The sequence below is a fragment of the Salmo salar genome, chromosome ssa03, assembly GCF_905237065.1.
Source record: "Salmo salar chromosome ssa03, Ssal_v3.1, whole genome shotgun sequence".
NCBI lineage: Eukaryota > Metazoa > Chordata > Actinopteri > Salmoniformes > Salmonidae > Salmo > Salmo salar.
In genome coordinates, this window is record NC_059444.1 from 69,219,557 (window position 1) to 69,236,926 (window position 17,370).

General features: G+C 43.5%; 1 protein-coding gene, 1 long non-coding RNA gene and 4 other non-coding genes across 22 annotated transcripts; 5 read left to right on the forward strand and 1 right to left on the reverse strand.

The window, feature by feature from the left end:
* The first annotated feature begins 288 nt into the window (after positions 1-288).
* Positions 289-3,248, forward strand: LOC106601401 (uncharacterized). Its single transcript, XR_001328007.2, has 7 exons — positions 289-468; positions 855-930; positions 1,258-1,293; positions 1,456-1,517; positions 1,725-1,753; positions 1,958-1,996; positions 2,953-3,248. It is a non-coding gene; the product is annotated as an uncharacterized lncRNA (long non-coding RNA).
* Positions 1,030-1,099, forward strand: LOC123741947 (small nucleolar RNA R38). Its single transcript, XR_006769470.1, has one exon. It is a non-coding gene; the product is annotated as a small nucleolar RNA R38 (small nucleolar RNA).
* Positions 1,573-1,644, forward strand: LOC123741946 (small nucleolar RNA R38). Its single transcript, XR_006769469.1, has one exon. It is a non-coding gene; the product is annotated as a small nucleolar RNA R38 (small nucleolar RNA).
* LOC123741949 (small nucleolar RNA SNORD49) lies at positions 1,812-1,884 on the forward strand. Its single transcript, XR_006769472.1, has one exon. It is a non-coding gene; the product is annotated as a small nucleolar RNA SNORD49 (small nucleolar RNA).
* Positions 2,079-2,150, forward strand: LOC123741948 (small nucleolar RNA R38). The gene has a single exon (XR_006769471.1). It is a non-coding gene; the product is annotated as a small nucleolar RNA R38 (small nucleolar RNA).
* Positions 3,051-17,161, reverse strand: fbf1 (Fas binding factor 1). 17 transcript variants are annotated; one of them, XM_014193586.2, is made up of 31 exons: positions 17,059-17,161; positions 15,930-15,954; positions 15,791-15,832; positions 15,593-15,671; positions 15,404-15,464; positions 15,262-15,312; positions 14,931-15,159; positions 14,754-14,789; positions 14,438-14,575; positions 14,209-14,353; positions 13,916-14,076; positions 13,738-13,831; positions 10,867-11,310; positions 10,674-10,736; positions 10,458-10,573; positions 9,670-9,903; positions 9,464-9,513; positions 9,304-9,354; positions 9,018-9,146; positions 8,824-8,924; positions 8,521-8,727; positions 8,240-8,347; positions 7,948-8,087; positions 7,683-7,819; positions 4,892-5,014; positions 4,497-4,682; positions 4,136-4,312; positions 3,864-4,001; positions 3,600-3,684; positions 3,385-3,518; positions 3,051-3,216 (listed from the first exon to the last, which is right to left on the reverse strand). In XM_014193586.2, exons 1-31 carry the CDS (start codon positions 17,155-17,157, stop codon positions 3,202-3,204), a joined length of 3,798 nt encoding a protein of 1,265 aa, XP_014049061.2. In that variant the 5' UTR covers positions 17,158-17,161; the 3' UTR covers positions 3,051-3,201. The 17 variants fall into 17 exon arrangements, with proteins under 17 accessions (XP_014049061.2, XP_014049059.2, XP_014049052.2 ...); XM_014193584.2 differs by having other exon boundaries at positions 3,051-3,201; positions 14,438-14,530; positions 17,059-17,160; XM_014193577.2 differs by having other exon boundaries at positions 3,051-3,201; positions 13,916-14,073; positions 17,059-17,160.
* Positions 17,162-17,370: the final 209 nt, after the last annotated feature.

Consider the following 17,370-nt stretch of genomic DNA (forward strand, 5'->3'; position numbering starts at 1 on the left):
CTATGTGCTGGTTTATGCCCCCCAGTGTGCCACACGTGCATAAATGTGCACCAAGGGACACTGGCTTGCAACAGAGGACAAAGAAAGAAGAAAAATATGTAAATGAAATCACAAATATGTATTAATAGGTGCATTCACTGAGACAGATTGCAACCACTGATTAAAACATGAAGTCACCCAACCCAACGGCTGAGTGAGTAGTCTTCCTGATATGTGCGCCACTTGAGGTCTGCTCTGGGAAATTCAAAACCCCACTCCCTACTGGTCCAAGATTGGTCACATATGACGTATTGAAAGGTATAAAAACCTACCATAAGCACAATTTCAGTCTTTCGAACGTTTCTAGAGTAGAGGATATGTGGCTGGTTGAATTTGTTTGGGGGGTAACTATCCGCATCAACTCATAGCAAAATGCTTCAAAAACACTCTACGAACTCCAGTGTCGACCAGCCACCATGAGTGTAAATTGTAAGTGACCACTGTTAGCCGTGCAGAAGTAGCTAGTTCGCTAACTGCTAGCCACATGGCAAGCTAACGTTAGCTAACTTTCTAACCAGAAGTCTAGGCCTGGCCTGTTTAAATAACATTCTAGAACCCTGGTGTTTCTGTAGATCAGTTCGAACATACGTTACCTGATTTTTCTTATCACATAACGGGTTTTAGTTAGTGTTGGGATTTTGTTTAGTGATCACTGTGGTGCAGGACGCCTGAGGTGTGGGAACGTGGTCTGCGTCAACATTTGCGGCACACTTATGATTAATTTACTAGCGCGGAAACATTGTTTCCACTGTAGATTGTATCTTATTGCATGTGGTTAGCTATGTATCCGTCTGATCTTTGTCTGCACCTTTTAGGGCCGTTTGAACGGACTCCCATCTTAACTAACGTGGATGGACGTCAGAAGTTCTATGGGCTGTGTCCACTCAAGAGGTAAAACAATCTCCATGATTACGTTTGACCAGTTTTAAATTGGGCAGTTTGATGACAGTCAGACTTGAACAGGTCTGACGTGTCTACCTAGCTTAATTAACAAGCCTGTGATGAAACAAGTTATCCCTGTCTGAACAAGTGTTGACTTACTGAAACCCCTGAGGCTTGATGGAAGACTCATATGATCTGAAGGGTACGTTTTGGCAGTAGTCAGTTGAGTGAATGTATTGTGGCCTTATTTCTCAAGGTTTTATGTAGCCATGTTGCATAGCAAGATCATTAATTGAAGTTGTGCAGTAATGGACTAATTGATACCCTTTCTTGTAGTGTTGTGGCCTCAGAGGGTGAATGGACAGTTGCTTGGTAAGTACTTAGCTAGAACCTCAATGGTCTCTTGTGACTGAAATGGAGACATTGATTAGTTTTACTTCTCACTGAAGATGCTCTGAGAAATGCACAGCCCTGAATGTGAAACTGTTTTGACCATTGTGGTCATGCGAACCAAACATGATAATTTCTTTACAGGTCTGCCAACCTGGGTGTGATCCTATGAAAATGTTCCAAGGAAGTTACTCCCATGAGAGCAGGTAACTACTACTTTGAACATTGAACACTATTACTTAATCTGTGGAGGGTGTAGTATCAAGTCTGTGATGAAACAAGTTATCCCTGTCTGAACAACAGTGTTGACCTATAGAAACCCCTGAGACTTGATGGGAGTTTCAAATTATGGGATAATGATTCATTAAAGTATTATCATGATGAACATGTATTAATATTTCAAATGTTTATAGTGCCGGAGGGTCAAGAGAACTGTTGATTGGTAAGTGCTCATCTAGGTTTAAGGTTTACTTTACAGTGGATATAATGGTGACTGTGGTTTCAGAGATGAAATTGCTGCATAGGAAGTGCCGTCTGATGCGATAACTGACGCTGGATAAAGCTGCTCTGAGAAATTCACAATCCTGATTTCACCACGCTTTTGGCAATTGTAGCATTGAACCAAATTAACGTAATTTCTCTACAGGTCTGCCAACCTGGATGTGAACCCCTGGAATTAGATCAGGTAACTACTACATGAACTGAAGTAGTCTTGTGGCTGATAATTAAATGGTATGAGTAATGGCGGCGCAGATGTGAAGAGGGTAACAAGCCTGTGATGAAACATGTTATCCCTGTCTGAACAACAGTGTTGACTTATAGAAACCCCTGAGGCTTGATGGGAGATCCATATGTACAGTAATTTCCGGACTATTAAGTGCACCTGAATATAAGCCGCACCCACTGAATTAAAAAAAAAAATATTATTTTGAACATAAATAAGCCGCACATGTCTAAGCATAACATAAATAATGATAATAATAAATAACATAAATAAGCCGCAGGTGCCTACCGGTACATTGAAACAAATGAACTTTACACAGGCTTTAACGAAACACGGCTTGTAACAAAAATAAATAGGCTTTAACGAAACACGGCTTGTAACAAAAATAAATAGGCTTAAACGAAACACGGCTTGTAATAAAAAATTTGCAGTAAACAGTAGCCTACCAAGAAAGTCATTGCTCCAGACCAAGCTCTCATGCAGCAGCTCTATTTCCTTTTCCAACAGCCAGATCAATCGCCTTCAACTTGAAAGCTGCATCATATGCATTTCTCTCTTTGCCATGATGAGGGTGACAAAATGACAACCATAATCAGAATGATGGGAAGTTTGAGAGCGCTCGATTTAATCTAAATAGTAAACAAAAGTTGTTTGACCTTAACCCGTTCGGCAATTTTATGGTCTAATGAAAGCTTCATGCCGGCAAAAAACTGAGCACGTCACAGAATGTTTTTTTTTTTTTTAAAAGCGGGAAAAATCCATATTAGCCGCGTCATTGTTTAAGCCGCGAGGTTCAAAGCGTGGGAAAAAAGTAGCGGCTTATAGTCCGGAAATTACGGTACTCACTTTCTGGTTTTATAAGATAACAGTTGACTGCTGGAGCCCTTCCTTGGCTTACTAGATGTTTTTCATTTTAGGTAATGGGGTCAAAGATGTGCCAAGGACAGGACTGAAGAATTGAAATTCACCAAATGAATGATCAGTGACTGACAAAGAAACAAGTTCAATACAAACATATGAAAATGTAAAGTTTAATGGCGTACTTAAAACCAAGAAAAGTCACAGGGCTCTAAGCCCCACAGTTAATCAGTGTGAAAGGCTGAATTGTAAGGTGCTTTCTTGAGTGTGTCCAGGAAGAACTGCTCGTCCTGCAGGAAGTCACGATCCTAAGAAGATAAAACCAGTAAATTATATACAATAAAGATTTTGAAACGAATCTGCTTGTTCCATCTTTACTAGAACATCTAAGGTCATTTTCAAAGCTGACTTCAGTTGTAAACTGCTTTGGCCCACTGTCCAACTTTAAACTGATTGTAAGCACTTGATTTGGTTAGTAATGCATTAGTTACCTTCTCTGCTGTGTGCCTGAGCAGGGCCAATCTGGCCTGGAGCTCTGTAGAATCCGGACTAGAGAACAGGGGTGAGGGCTGGCGAAAAGCCTTGGTGGAAGCCATCTGAGGTACTGCCAACACTGGTCTGAAGTCTGCAGTATTTTAAATATTGTAAAATATGCTGTTGTGTTAATTCAGCAAAAAATACATGTTTTGTAAAAGGCTCAGCCCACCTGTTAATATAGGTGCCATAGATTGAGTGATTGGAAGGCTGTGCTTGAGTCTCATTTCTCTATGCTGCTCAGTCTTCATTCTCTCCTGCAGAAGGGGAAATGGTTAGTTGATATACACTAACATTTCCCTGAGTCAGGGTATGATTTGTACACAATTCAAAGGCGCTATAAGACTGGCTCCATTCCAACCATAATGCGCTGTTCCTGCTGTGTACCAGCAGAGGCTTGTGGGATATTGGCTAGTGTATCCCCCCACTTATTGACCTGATGGAGGTGCTGCTCCTGCTGTCTCAGTCTCTCCATCTGGGAGTGGATGCTCCTCAGCCTGGTCTGGTGCTCAGACTCCACCTGTCTGGACTCCTGCAGGGCCTTCTCCCCCTCATTATATTTTTCTGATGCCAGCTGCAAATACCGAAGCAGGGCGCCCAGTCACAACATTGTGCTACCTCCACTCTATCGTATACAACAACCAATGATTTATATACATTACTGTCAACCCAATAGCTAGCTAAAAGTGATGAGGTTGTGGTCCAGACCTTGCTGAAGGCCTCTACCTCCTGGGCACGTGTCTTCAGCTGCAGGCCTGTACTACTTAGCCTCTCCTTTTCCCTGTCCAGTTCCTCCCTCTGTCTCTCCAGAGCCTCCCTCTCCCGCGCTACAGCCGCCTCATGCTGCTTTAGCTCCCCAGCACGCAGCTTCAGGTCTACCTGTTCCTGGTGATTACAGAAGATGGCCTGTTTCAAAGCTCTGCAAATCTCAATTGCTTGATCAAGTGAGTGAAATGTTATGATTGGGTTAAGTGAACTCCATTGCCTGAACATGGTAAAACGCTGGCTTTTTGCATGCAACAATGCTAGACATACAAGCCTCTTGTTGTCCTATCCTAGTTTGCAGTACCTGTGCCATGTTGATGATGGAGCCCTCTCTGTGGGCGTCCCTCTCCAGCGCCCGGCTGGCCTCCCGCTCTGCCCGGTCCTGCCTTTGCTTCTCCTGGGTGTGGAACTGGGTCCACTCAGCCGCCAGCTTCCTCCTCTCCTCCGCACAGCGCTGCATTACCTGCTGCTGCTCCACCAACAGGGCACTCTAGACATGGAGGGGAGTAGGGGGGTCTTCTAAGTCAGTGTTTCCCAACCCTGGTCCTCCAGTACCCCCAACAGTACACCTCATTCAGGGCTTGATGATTAGTTGAATCAGGTGTACTGTAGGGGGTACTCGAGGACCAGGGTTGGGAAAGACTTGGGTAGAAATCTGGCAGACATCTTTAACCTCTTCTCCCTCAGTATCTGTCTTACTTTTGCCCTCTCCAGCTCCTCTCTCTCCATGCTGATGTGCTGAGTTAAAGAGCGTCTCTCCTCGTCCAGGCCTCTCTGAGATGAGTCAGCCTTAGCCTGCTCTGCATTCACTCTCCAGCGCTCCTACAACACATTTAACATTCTGGGGAAATGGAAGAAGCTAACCATTCATGCAAATTAAGACAACCACTGAATATAATATTGCGACCCTTTCACTTGGCTGTGCAAGTACATATTTTTTTGGTGGCACTGGTGCAAGCTGCACATTCTACCTGGTCGCCTCAATCAAAACATTTAACAGTGACGTGCATTATCCTCATGTCTGCTGTGCCACTGTACCTGCCTGTTTTGATGTGGCTGGATGCTGTAATGAGTGAGCCTCATGCATTTGCGGGGGGAAATAAGTTTGATAGCAAGCTAGTTATCCATGTTAAAAATGGAGGGGTCTGCTTTCTGCAGGTATAATACACATTTAACGATCATTATTGAGCTCAAAGTGCACTGTTTTGCGCATTGGCCAAAGTAAAAAAAAAAAAATAGGACGTTATATTTACTGTTTGAATGCATGCTTCTAGCAATAGGTGTTTATTTAGATCTAGCTAATGTGTTTCGGGTTTCCACTTCCTCGGGTGGAGAATTAGGCCTGTATAATAGCACACATAAAGATGACGGTACATTCATGTCTATATGCTGAAACTTCTGGAGCCCTATTGACTAATTGTGAACCAAAAATTCATGACAATCACTGGATTAGGTTGCATACAAAAAATAATTTGAATCATGCATTCCTGCTTGGACATGTTATGTCACGTGCGCAGTTCTGGATGACAATTTTCAAAGTCTACTGCCTCAGTATATACCCCAGAATGTTATGAAGAGTGATCAGATTAATTGCAAAGTCCCTTTTTGCCTCGCAAATGAACTGAATCCCCCCAAAAACATTACTACTGCATTTCAGCCCTGCCACAAAAGGACCAGCTGAAATGTCAGTGATTCTCTCGTTAACACAGGTGTGAGTGTTGACGAGGACAAGGCTGGAGATCACTGTCATGCTGATTGAGTTCGAATAACAGAGTGGAAGCTTCAAAAGGAGGGTGGTGCTTGGAATCATTGTTCTTCCTCTGTCAAACATGGTTACCTGCAAGGAAACACGTGCCATCATCATTGCTTCACAGGCAAGGATATTGCTGCCGCTAAGATTACGCTTAAATCAACCATTTATCGGATCAAGAACTTCAACGAGAGCGGTTCAATTGTTGTGAGGAAGGCTTCAGGGTGCCCAAGAAAGTCCAGCAAGCGCCAGGACCGTCTCCTAAAGTTGATTCAGCTGCGGGATCAGGGCACCACCAGTACAGAGCTTACTCAGGAATGGCAGCAGGTGTGAGTGCATCTGCACGCACAGTGAGGCGAAGACTTTTGGAGGATGGCCTGGTGTCAAGAAGGGCAGCAAAGAAGCCACTTCTCTCCAGGAAAAACATCTGGGACAGACTGATATTCTGCAAAAGGTACAGGGATTGGACTGCTGAGGACTAGGGTAAAGTCATTTTCTCGGAATCCCCTTTTCGATTGTTTGGGACATCCGGAAAAGACAAGGTGAGCGCTACCATCAGTCCTGTGTCATGCCAACAGTAAAGCATCCTGAGACCATTTATGTGTAGGGTTGCTTCTCAGCCAAGGGAGTGGGCTCACTCACAATTTTGCCTAAGAACACAGCCATGAATAAAGAATGGTACCAACACATCCTCCGAGAGCAATTTCTCCCAACCATCCAGGAACAGTTTGGTGACGAACAATGCCTTTTCCAGCATGATGGCGCACCTTGCCATAAGGCAAAAGTGATAACTAAGTGGCTCGGGAAACAAAACATTGATATTTTGGGTCCATGGCCAGGAAACTCCCCAGACCTTAATCCCATTGAGAACTTGTGGTCAATCCTCAAGAGGCGGGTGGACAAACAAAAACCCACAAATTCTGACAAACGCCAAGCATTGATTATGCAAGAATGGGCTGCCATCAGTCAGGATGTGGCCCAGAAGTTAATTGACAGCATGCCAGGGCAGATTTTTGCAAATATTTACATAAACTTCATGTAATTGTCAATAACAGCCTTTACAAGCATTTCATAAGTGTCAATTGTAATTATCAAAACTTTTGGCCACGACTGTAGACCTTTCAGTGAAATACTTATAGGCTCTAACCAATAGTGCAAAAAATGTATTAGGTGAACAATGGGTAAGTAGAGGAAACAGTAAAGACAACCTATAAAAGTAGCGAGGCTACATACAGACACTGGTTAGTCAGGCTGATTGAGGTAGTATGTACATGAGATATGGTTAAAGTGACTGCATATATGATGAACAGAGTAGCAGTAGCGTAAGGGGGTGGTGGGACACAATGCAGATAGCCCGGGTAGCCAATGTGCGGGGGGGCACTGGTTGGTCGGGCTAATTGAGGTAATATGTACATTAATGTATAGTTAATTGACTGCATATTTGATAAAGCATTGTGGATGACTTTATATGATGGTGCCTCAAATCTATTCTATTGTGACGCTGACGATTTTTTTTTTTTAGGGGCGTGGTGCCACCAACTGAACTTTAGTCTGGAGCCCTGTGTTGACACAAGACCTCAAATGAAGTCACTCAAGACACGTTTTCCTTTACAATCCCATTTTTTCCCCCAGAGTGACATGGCAACATTTTTCTTTGACCTTTATTTATACAAGTAAGTCAAGAAGAATCGTATTTACAATGACGACCTGTGATAGAAGCACAGTCAACAAAGCCCGAACCTCTGAGTGACTCCTGACCTTCTCTAGTTGTCTCTGCTGCTCAGCCAGCTGGGTGTCCATCTTGGCGATGACTTCTTTAAGCCTTGTTCTCTCCTCTGCCATGGCCCTCTGCTGCTGGCCCAGACGGTCCTGCATCACTGAAACGAGTAGACAAGCTGACTTTCACATAACGTCATGACATTCTCACTGACTGAAGGCAAAATAAATATAAATTACTGTATTATGAAAATCATTGTTTTCATAAAACTGAGCAGTGGTATGATACCTCGGAGCTGTTCGTCTCTCTGCCGTGCCCCCTGCTCCAGCCCCTGGGTTGTGTTCTCATGGGTGCTCTCCACCCGAGACGAAAGGTCCCCCAGCTTGTGGGAGAAATGCTCCATCTGCTCAATCACCACTGTCAGGGACCTACAACACCAATACACAGAATGAGAGAGAACTTGTAGTAAGTTACGAGTTTGATTACATGTAGCATGTCCTCTGTATAATTCTTATGCAAAGGTTGGAGATTAAGCAGAGTATGGTTAAAAATGAGTATCGAGTAGAAATTCATGTGTGACCTGGTTTGTGATGTGGCACTGGTCACAGCATCAATCTCCTCATCCTTCAATCTCTTCAGCCTCTGGACCTGATCCTCGTGGTCTTTCTTCATCTCCAAAATAGACTTCCTAGAGGAAGGAAACCGTGACAAAGCAAAGAGAAATTAAGGAACATTATGGAAATATAAAGATAACATACATTCTTTTATCCACAAGCAGTGAAAATAGCTGGGCTTTAGGGAGAAAATACAGGCATGGCCACAATCTCTTGTTCTCTAATGTGGTATCTTTCAGCCCCCTACCTCTGTAGGTCTCTGAGTCGCTCCACCTCTCGGTCTCTGTCCTGCTGGGTTTGGGCCAGTCTGCGCTGGTGCTGTGCCTGCAGCTCCATACGCTCCTGTTCAGCTATACGTGTGACGGTGGCTAGGCGCTCTGCTAGGTCCTCGCATTCCTGTCGTGCCCGTGCTTCTCGCTGTGCCGCGGAATCATCAAGCAGCTTCACACGAGCCCTGGTGGATGCACACACACTCTTTTGGGTAAAGAGGTAGTGATTCAGTCTGTGGTTGGTGGCAGGACTTCTATAGATCTCCAAGCTCCTGTCATACCTGTGTGTGTTCTCCATGAGCTCAGTGTCCTGCTTGTGTCTCTGCTGAACACTCTCCAGCAACATCTGGTTCTGGTCTAGCTCCAGCTGTAGAGATCTCACCTGGAAGAGAAGACGCAGTAGTCAGAGCCGAATGTTGTTTATGGAAATGGCAGAAGGAGGAAGATCACTGTCAAAAATACAGCTGATAGATACCTGTCCCTCCAGTTTGATGATGCGGGCCTGTAAAGCTAGATCTCCATTCTGCTTCTCAGTCTCTCTCTTCTGTCTCTGCAGCCCAGCTACATCCACAGCTCCCCCTAACCCCAGCAGCTGGGACTCCAACTACGGACAGAGACGGACACCGAAGTCAAGTTACCGAAGACTCTCAAAAGAGAACATCTGATAAAACCTGAGGTATGTGTTCACATTAGTAAAATGAATGAAATGCGAAGTGTTTCCATCAAATGAAAAGGTAATTGTGATCAGAGATTTGTTTTACCTGCTGCTGTTGTAGTAAGAGTTGTTGCAAACTGTTGGCTGAAAGAGACACCTGTTTAAAAGAGAGGAAGAGTTAAACAATTAAATAACTGACTTATGGTTTCCAAACACAAATCATCCATAATGACATATAAACAAAAAATAGAAAGGCCTTTACATACCTGTGATTGGACAACAGGTGCAGTGTTCTGCATCTGGCTTTGCTGTGGCACTGGGAAACCAAGAACAGTATGTGTCAATCTGCCCATCAATGCCAGTGATTGATAAGAAACTAGAGACATAATTTTTTGAAATACGAATACAGTTAAAGTTATTCAAAATGACTACTGTCCATAAGCTATCCCTATGTTTCCCTAAGAGTACCTACACCGCATAGAGGGAGGCATCATAGCATGGGGCATGGGGCCAGACATGGACTGCCATGGCTGGGCAGGGTAGTTAGGGGGCAGCTCTGCTTGACTTGGCCATCCTGGCTCCCTGTGATCCTGCAGGGCTGGTGGATGGTACTGCTGGGGCAGGGGTAAGCTAATGGTAGCAGAGGTTGGCAGGGGAGAGGGGTCTGGGGTCTGGTCAGGATAGAAGCCTACTCTAGCAGACACAGCTGTGGATAGAAAGGGGGAGACTAGTTGAGAGGAAGGGAAAGGCTGAGGTTTGGCGGGTGGATGTTGGATGACTATTGTGGGGGATTGTGGAGATGAGTGGACTGCTCGACTGGTATCTGTGGGGAGGGGAGAGCTGATGTGTGCCTTTGACAGGACTGTGGGTTGTGGATGTGAGACAAGCTCAGTACGGGTCTTAGGTGTTGGTGAGTGAGGGGTGTGGTCTGTGTGCGAATTCTGCCTGATGGGCTCAGTTTCTTCGGCAGTGGAATGAGCTGGTCGGGGCTGGGCATGACTCTTTGTCCCTATTGGCTCAGCTGGGTCACTAGTGAATGTGTGATTGGTTTCCTGTGTCTGCTCAGGAGGGTCAGTTGGGATAGGGGTAGACATTCTAGTAGGCTCTGGATCAGCCAAATGACTAGAAAGAGACTTGGCTTGGAAAAACAAAACATGTTTGTTATAAAATATGCTTCCCGTGAGGTAGTTGAATAGCACGACGTAGAGGGAAAAGGGACATGGTTAGCTGGGTCCTCTAAGACGGGAGTGAGTAACATACCAGGCCTGAACTGGTCCTCTCTCACTGGGGTAGAATGAGCAGTAGGGCTGGGCTGTCTGTGGGAGGGCTCCCTGGGCAGAGGAGAATCTCTTGAAGAGAAGGAACATAATCCTGACCTCAATGTTCAAAAGCACAAGAACCCATATAGCTCACTGGGGCAATGTTGCAGTGATAGATATTATACATCACAGCTATTTAGATTAAGGTTGATCATACCCTGGTTCCTTGTCGGGGGTGGATGCATCTTTCCTCCTGGAAGCTGGTGAAGAACCACATTTGCTGAGGAAGTAACAGACAATCAATGTCAACGTACTGAGATGTAAGCAGTCGCTTCTAATGTAGGTGTTTCTCTAGAACTCTGGTAGTATGACACAGCCTGCCCTGTAGAGTACCCTAGTCCTGGCATTACCTGAGAAACGACTCCAGATCCACCTCGTCTCCAAACCCCAGAAAGTCTTCCTGGGTTGTCCTCTTTTCCTCTGACCGTGTGGATGATTGAGTCTTCTTCCTGCTCAATGCCCCTGATAGCCAATCATCTTCGTCCTTTTGGCTTGCAGAGACCTCTGCACTGGGTCCTACTGGTTTGGGGGATTTGAAGGAGGTGTTTGGAGTCTCTGTCGATGGCTGTGGAATGCGGTTGCCAGACAAGGAGGGTTTGCTGCCCACTGACGAAGAGGGGGTCTTCAAGAGTTCTGGTACAGGCGGGGGCTCTTCCTTCTCTTCCTCCTCATCATCCTGCGAGAGGCCCAGCCAGTCTGCAGCAGGCCGGGGGAAGGTAGGGGTGAGCGTGGTGGGGGTGATGGGTTTGGGTTTCTTCTCAGGAGAAGAGGCACTGTTGTCCTCAGTGGAGAATCTGAAAAGGAGTGGCTGATCTTAGATGGTGGCCATTTCCTTTGTCATACACTGGTCCAGTAGTTTACATAGATAAGCTTCAGGAACTTAGATTACCGTAAATTCCGGACTATAAGCCGCAACTTTTTTCCCAGCTTTGAACCTCGCGGCTTAAACAATGACGCGGCTAATATATGGATTTTTCCCGCTTTCAATTTGTTTTTCTAAAAAAAAAAAAAACATTGTGACGTGCTCAGTTTTTTGGCGGCATGAAGCTTTCATTAGACCAATGAAATTGCCGAACGGGTTAACTTGTTATGGATAGGGGGCAGTATTTTCACGGCCGGATAAAAAACATACCCGATTTAATCTGATTATTACTCCTGCCCAGAAACTAGAATATGCATATAATTATTAGCTTTGGATAGAAAACACTCCAAAGTTTCTAAAACTGTTTGAATGGTGTCTGTATAACAGAACTCATTTGGCAGGCCAAAACCTGAGAAGATTACAAACAGGAAGCGCTCTCTCTGACCATTTCTTGATCATCTCTATCCAAAACAGGGGATCTCTGCTGTAACGTGACATTTTCTAAAGCTCCCATAGGCTCTCAGAAGGCGCCAGAACGTTGAATGATGACTTTGCAGGCCATGGCTGAAAAACAGTAGTGCATTTGGTAAGTGGTCGATCTGAGAACAATGAGACTGGTGCGCGCGTGCACGAGACGACTCCATGTTTTTATTTTCAGTCTTTGAACGAAAACAACGACTCCCGGTCGGAATATCATCGCTTTTTTACGAGAAAAATGGCATAAAAATGTATTTTAAACAGCGTTTGACATGCTTCGAAGCGCGTCACCCTTCTTTACCCTTCGGATAGTGTCTTGAACGCACAACAAAACACTGCTATTTGGATATAACTATGGATTATTTGTAACCAAACCAACATTTGTTATTGAAGTAGAAGTCCTGGGAGTGCATTCTGACGAAGAACAGCTAAGGTAATCAAATTTTTCTTATAGTAAATCTGAGTTTGGTGAGTACCAAACTTGGTGGGTGTCAAAATAGCTAGCCATGATGGCCGGGCTATCTACTCAGAATATTGCAAAATGTGCTTTCACCGAACGGCTATTTTAAAATCGGACACCGCGATTGCATAAAGGAGTTCTGTATCTATAATTCTTAAAATAATTAGTTTTTTGTGAACGTTTATCGTGAGTAATTTAGTAAATTCAACGGAAGTGTTCGGTGGGAATGCTAGTTCTGAACGTCACATGCTAATGTAAAAAGCTGGTTTTTGATATAAATATGAACTTGATTGAACAAAACATGCATGTATTGTATAACATAATGTCCTAGGAGTGTCATCTGATGAAGATCATCAAAGGTTAGTGCTGCATTTAGCTGTGGTTTTGTTTTTTGTGACATAGGCTAGCTTGAAAAATGGGTGTCTGATTATTTCTGGCTGGGTACTCTCCTGACATAATCTAATGTTTTGCTTTCGCTGTAAAGCCTTTTTGAAATCGGACAGTGTGGTTAGATAAAGGAGAGTCTTGTCTTTAAATGGTGTAAAATAGTCATATGTTTGAAAAATTGACGTTTTTGGATTTGAGGAGTTTGTATTTCGCGCCACGCCTATCATTGGATATTGGAGCAGGTGTTCCGCTAGCGGAACGTCTAGATTTAAGAGGTTTTAAGGTCAAACAACTTTTTTGTTTACTGTTTAGATTAAATCGAGCGCTCTCAAACTTCCCATCATTCTGATTACGGTAGTCATTTTGTCACCCTCATCATGGCAAAGACACGGAGAAATGCATATGAGGCAGCTTTCAAGTCGAAGGCGATTGATCTGGCTGTTGGAAAAGGAAATAGAGCTGCTGCACGGGAGCTTGGTCTTAATGAGTCGATGATAAGACGTTGGAAACAGCAGCGTGAGGAATTGACTCAGTGCAAAAAGACAACTAAAGCTTACTGCTAATTATTTTTATTTTTGTTACAAGCAGTGTTTCGTTAAAGCCTATTTATTGTTGTTACAAGCCGTGTTTCGTTAAAGCCTATTTATTGTTGTTACAAGCCGTGTTTCGTTAAAGCCTATTTATTGTTGTTACAAGCCGTGTTTCGTTAAAGCCTATTTATTGTTGTTACAAGCCGTGTTTCGTTAAAGCCTATTTATTGTTGTTACAAGCCGTGTTTCGTTAAAGCCTATTTATTGTTGTTACAAGCCGTGTTTCGTTAAAGCCTATTTATTGTTGTTACAAGCCGTGTTTCGTTAAAGCCTGTGTAAAGTTCATTTGTTTCAATGTACCGGTAGGCACCTGCGGCTTTTAGACATGTGCGGCTTATGTTCAAAATAATAAATAAATAATAATTCAGTGAGTGCGGCTTATATTCAGGTGCGCTTAATAGTCCGGAAATTATGGTATATCTAAATATGATGGACTCTGAATTACCTGACCGACTGTCTGCGTGAGTGGCGTCCCTCAGGTGTAGTGACCAGTGTAGGCTGATAGGACCCAAACGTCAGGTCTTCTTCTAGGAAGGGGTCTGACAAAGGGAAACAACTCTCATTTCATTCATTCAAGAATACCATATCACACTTTAAATACAAAAACATGGAATGTTAGCTACCTTTAGTAGTGGGGGTCTCCTGATGATGCTGCTGCTTTTCCTGCTGCTGCGGAGGGTCCTTCCTCTCCCCTGTTGGAGGGCGCTCCAGAAGGCGAGGGGACGTCCCACGCCCCAGAATCTCATCTAGCCTGGTGCGTGCTCTTTGAGGGAGCTCACTGCTGCTAGAGACAGTCAGCACAGAGGAATAGGGAGGGTGCATTTCAAATGTACTTTTTGTTGGGTTTATCATAGTCCATAGGTTTTGCGATAGCCTTGGTTGGAACTTATGTTGACTGAGGCATTTGAGACCCTACCTCTCATTCTTTGGTATGAGCACTGTCTCATTCTTCTTAGGGCTCTCTTTGGGACTCTCCCCAAACCCCAATGCATCCATTAGGTCATCCTCGTCATCATCAAACGTAAGCTCGTCCCGCTTCTTTGGAACTGGAGCTGGTGAGGCTACAGGAGAAATATATGCATTTGATACATTCTGGGTATGTTACAATGTATAAATTCACAAATAAAACAAAACATTTCACCAACCTGTTTCTTTTTTCTTTATGATAGGGGAGTCTGGGGGGAGCACTGATTTCTCTGGAGGAGCTTTTTTGGTGATTTCTGGCTCATTTTTGTCTTCTATGGGTAGATCATCTAACAGGTCAGCCAAAGGCTCATCAAAGTCTGTAGACAACATATGATACCAGGGCTGGGGATACTGTTTTGATATTGATATGCTTTATGGTGTGTTAAGAACTCTACACTTAGGGCCACTCTAATGGATTTTACAGTTGACCTGATTTTTTTTTTGTTGTTGGTCTATACACAGGTCCAACTGTAACATCCTTCTTAGCTTTGGTACCTTTTGTGTCAGTTGTTGGGGCAAGAATGTCATCATCTGAAGCAATGCAGCAATAGGGAGAAATAATGTACAATTATGTATATTTGCATTGTATTAATACTAATTTGGTGGCCGGGTCATTGATAACAAATGGTGTAGCCAGACTATCCAAAGACCCAGACAGGACAGTCAGCTCACCAGTGAAGCTGAACCTCTTGTAGCCACGTGCTGTCGATGCAGGAGCAGAACTTGGCTTCTTCTCCTCAATGTCTGGCTCATCTGAGATTCCTCCTCCTCCTTTTAACTTGTTTCCTGATTTAGGAGGATTTTTCATAGGTCCTCCAATGCCGGAGCCTTTACTCTGAGCTGGGGCTGAACTGGGCTTTTTCTTTGATCCAAAGAGATCAGCGTCCATATCATCTATGTCCTATGTAAGGATAGAACAGACACAGCTGGGTTATGAATGTTCACACATAAAGCCTGGAGTCTTACTCCCTGGGGATTTGTCATTAGAACAAGGCATCATTACCTTCAAGCTCTCCAGTAAGGCTGTGGGATCAGCCTCAGAAACATCAGAGCCCTGGATTGGAAGTGAATATAAAAGATGTATATGAAGGAAAACATAGTCAACTGCCTCCCTGCCATACTTAATGTATGACCTGCCAACTCACCTCATCATTTTCAGCTTCCTCAGCCAGTTTGCTGAAGAAGTCGTCGTCGCCCAATAGTGAGCTGGAAAACCGAAATGCATAGAATTAGCAAGCAGACTGACAGTATCCTCTGTCTAAATGGTCAAGAAAGAAAGAGTTGAGACTACTCTCTGATCTGGCAGTACATTATTTCAGTCCCAGTTAACTCACCGTTTTCCACTGCGTGATGGTAGAGGAGGTCCTAGTCTGCCTGCTTCACGGGCAGGAGCTTTGGCCTTCACTGGGAAATCTGTACAAATAAACAGGAAAACTTTACCATCACTACACAGTGTGTACTTACAGTATATTATACTAATGATTTGTCAGTATGAATGGTCATAGATCTCTTGTAGGGATGTAATCACATACCATCATCTCCCAACAGGTCTCCTAACATATCATCAATTGAACCTGTAGTACAAAAACATCATATTGAATGAATCTGTGAACTCCATTCAAGTTGTATTGTGCAGGATTTAAATTGGTAAATAACATCAGAGGGACTTACTCTTCTGTCCTTTCTTCTGTTTAGCCTGTATCGATTAGGAACACAGGATGGGGGTGGGTTTAATATGTGGAACTTTCCAACAGGAATCGGTTCCAAAAACTTCGTAAAGTACATGATTGCCAAACAACGCATACAAGTAGCACGATAAATGCACCTTGCTAACTAGCTGTCGAATAGGCATTGACTCACCACATAGCTTATTCTTAATGTTTGTCCATAGGCTACCAGAGTGAGGACATACATTTTCGGTATAAACGTGGTGAGTGAAAATGAAGTAGCCCACTCCCTACCGGGTATCTTATTCGGCCGCTATACAACTTTGTATGCGTTGTTTGTTGGCAACCTTGTTATTTACGAAGCTTTTGTTACAGATTCCTGTTGGAACGTTCCATAAATTATACCCACCCAGGTTAGGGGTTTTAAAACAAATTTCAATGGGGCTTACTGGCACTTGAATAGTTATAAACTGTAAGCTTTAACTAGAAGCTATCTTGTTGTGAGGAATTAGCTAGCTCTCAACAACCTATACTGAGCACTATTACATCTTATGAGGGTTGATCTTGCAGAATGACCAAGAATGTATGAGGAGACTTGTGATAAATGACACTTATCTTGATTTAGATAGTATACGATACTTACCATGATGTTTCTCTGACTGCAGCAGCGTTAAATCTGAGCAAATTTAATTAGCTAACGTTAGCTAGCTAGCTAAAGTAAAGCGTCAAGGTGACTATTGGTAACCACAGCGAAGGGAAATCCCAACAAGTCTGCAAATTTCCTTTGGTTAGACGACTAGAAGCTACTGTCTGTAGCTATTATTTCACGAACTTTAGCTAGTATATTTGGTCACTAGCTACCTTTTAAGCATTTAGAAACAACGGACAAATAATGCTGAGTGTGGACTCAGCTAGGTGTTGTAACGTTAACACCAGCACTAGCTACATTCAAATGACATGGAAAGGCGGTTGTCTCATCATGAATGCATTAACTGTGTAGCTAACGTTAGGTAGCTAACGTTAGCTAGAAAGTCAAAACGTACTCCCTCTGATTGACCAGGTTGAATGACTGAATACTAACTTAAACATTTAGAGTAAATCTAACCATCCCTCAATTTAAGTTAATAAAATACCAATCCATATGCTTTTATCCGTGTGTTTACCCGCAGGTTCCTCTGTTGTAGCATTTTCAACGTACACTCCCTATTTACCAGTGAATTATTGGTAAACATTCTGTTTGGTCACCACCAGGTGGCGTTTCAGGTTAGAACATTTCCAGATATCAGTTATTATTGTACAGAATATAGAATAACAAATATTGCTTTTATCTAGCTAAATACTTTTTGTTTAATTGCTGGTCAGTATTGGTGTACATAACGAAGTAACTGATTATATAACATTGTTAATGGGTCTACATAGCTAATCATTCAGTCAGTGGTGGTGAT

Excerpts from the sequence above, each read along its gene's own strand:
- fbf1 (XM_014193576.2), bottom strand. The coding sequence starts at position 17,157 with ATGTTTACCAATAATTCACTGGTAAATAGGGAGTGTACGTTGAAAATG. Across the intron at positions 9,147-9,303 it reads TCTTACTACAACAGCAGCAG|TTGGAGTCCCAGCTGCTGGG; the intron begins GTAAAACAAATC and ends CTCTGTCCGTAG. Across the intron at positions 8,348-8,520 it reads CGACTCAGAGACCTACAGAG|GAAGTCTATTTTGGAGATGA; the intron begins GTAGGGGGCTGA and ends TCCTTCCTCTAG.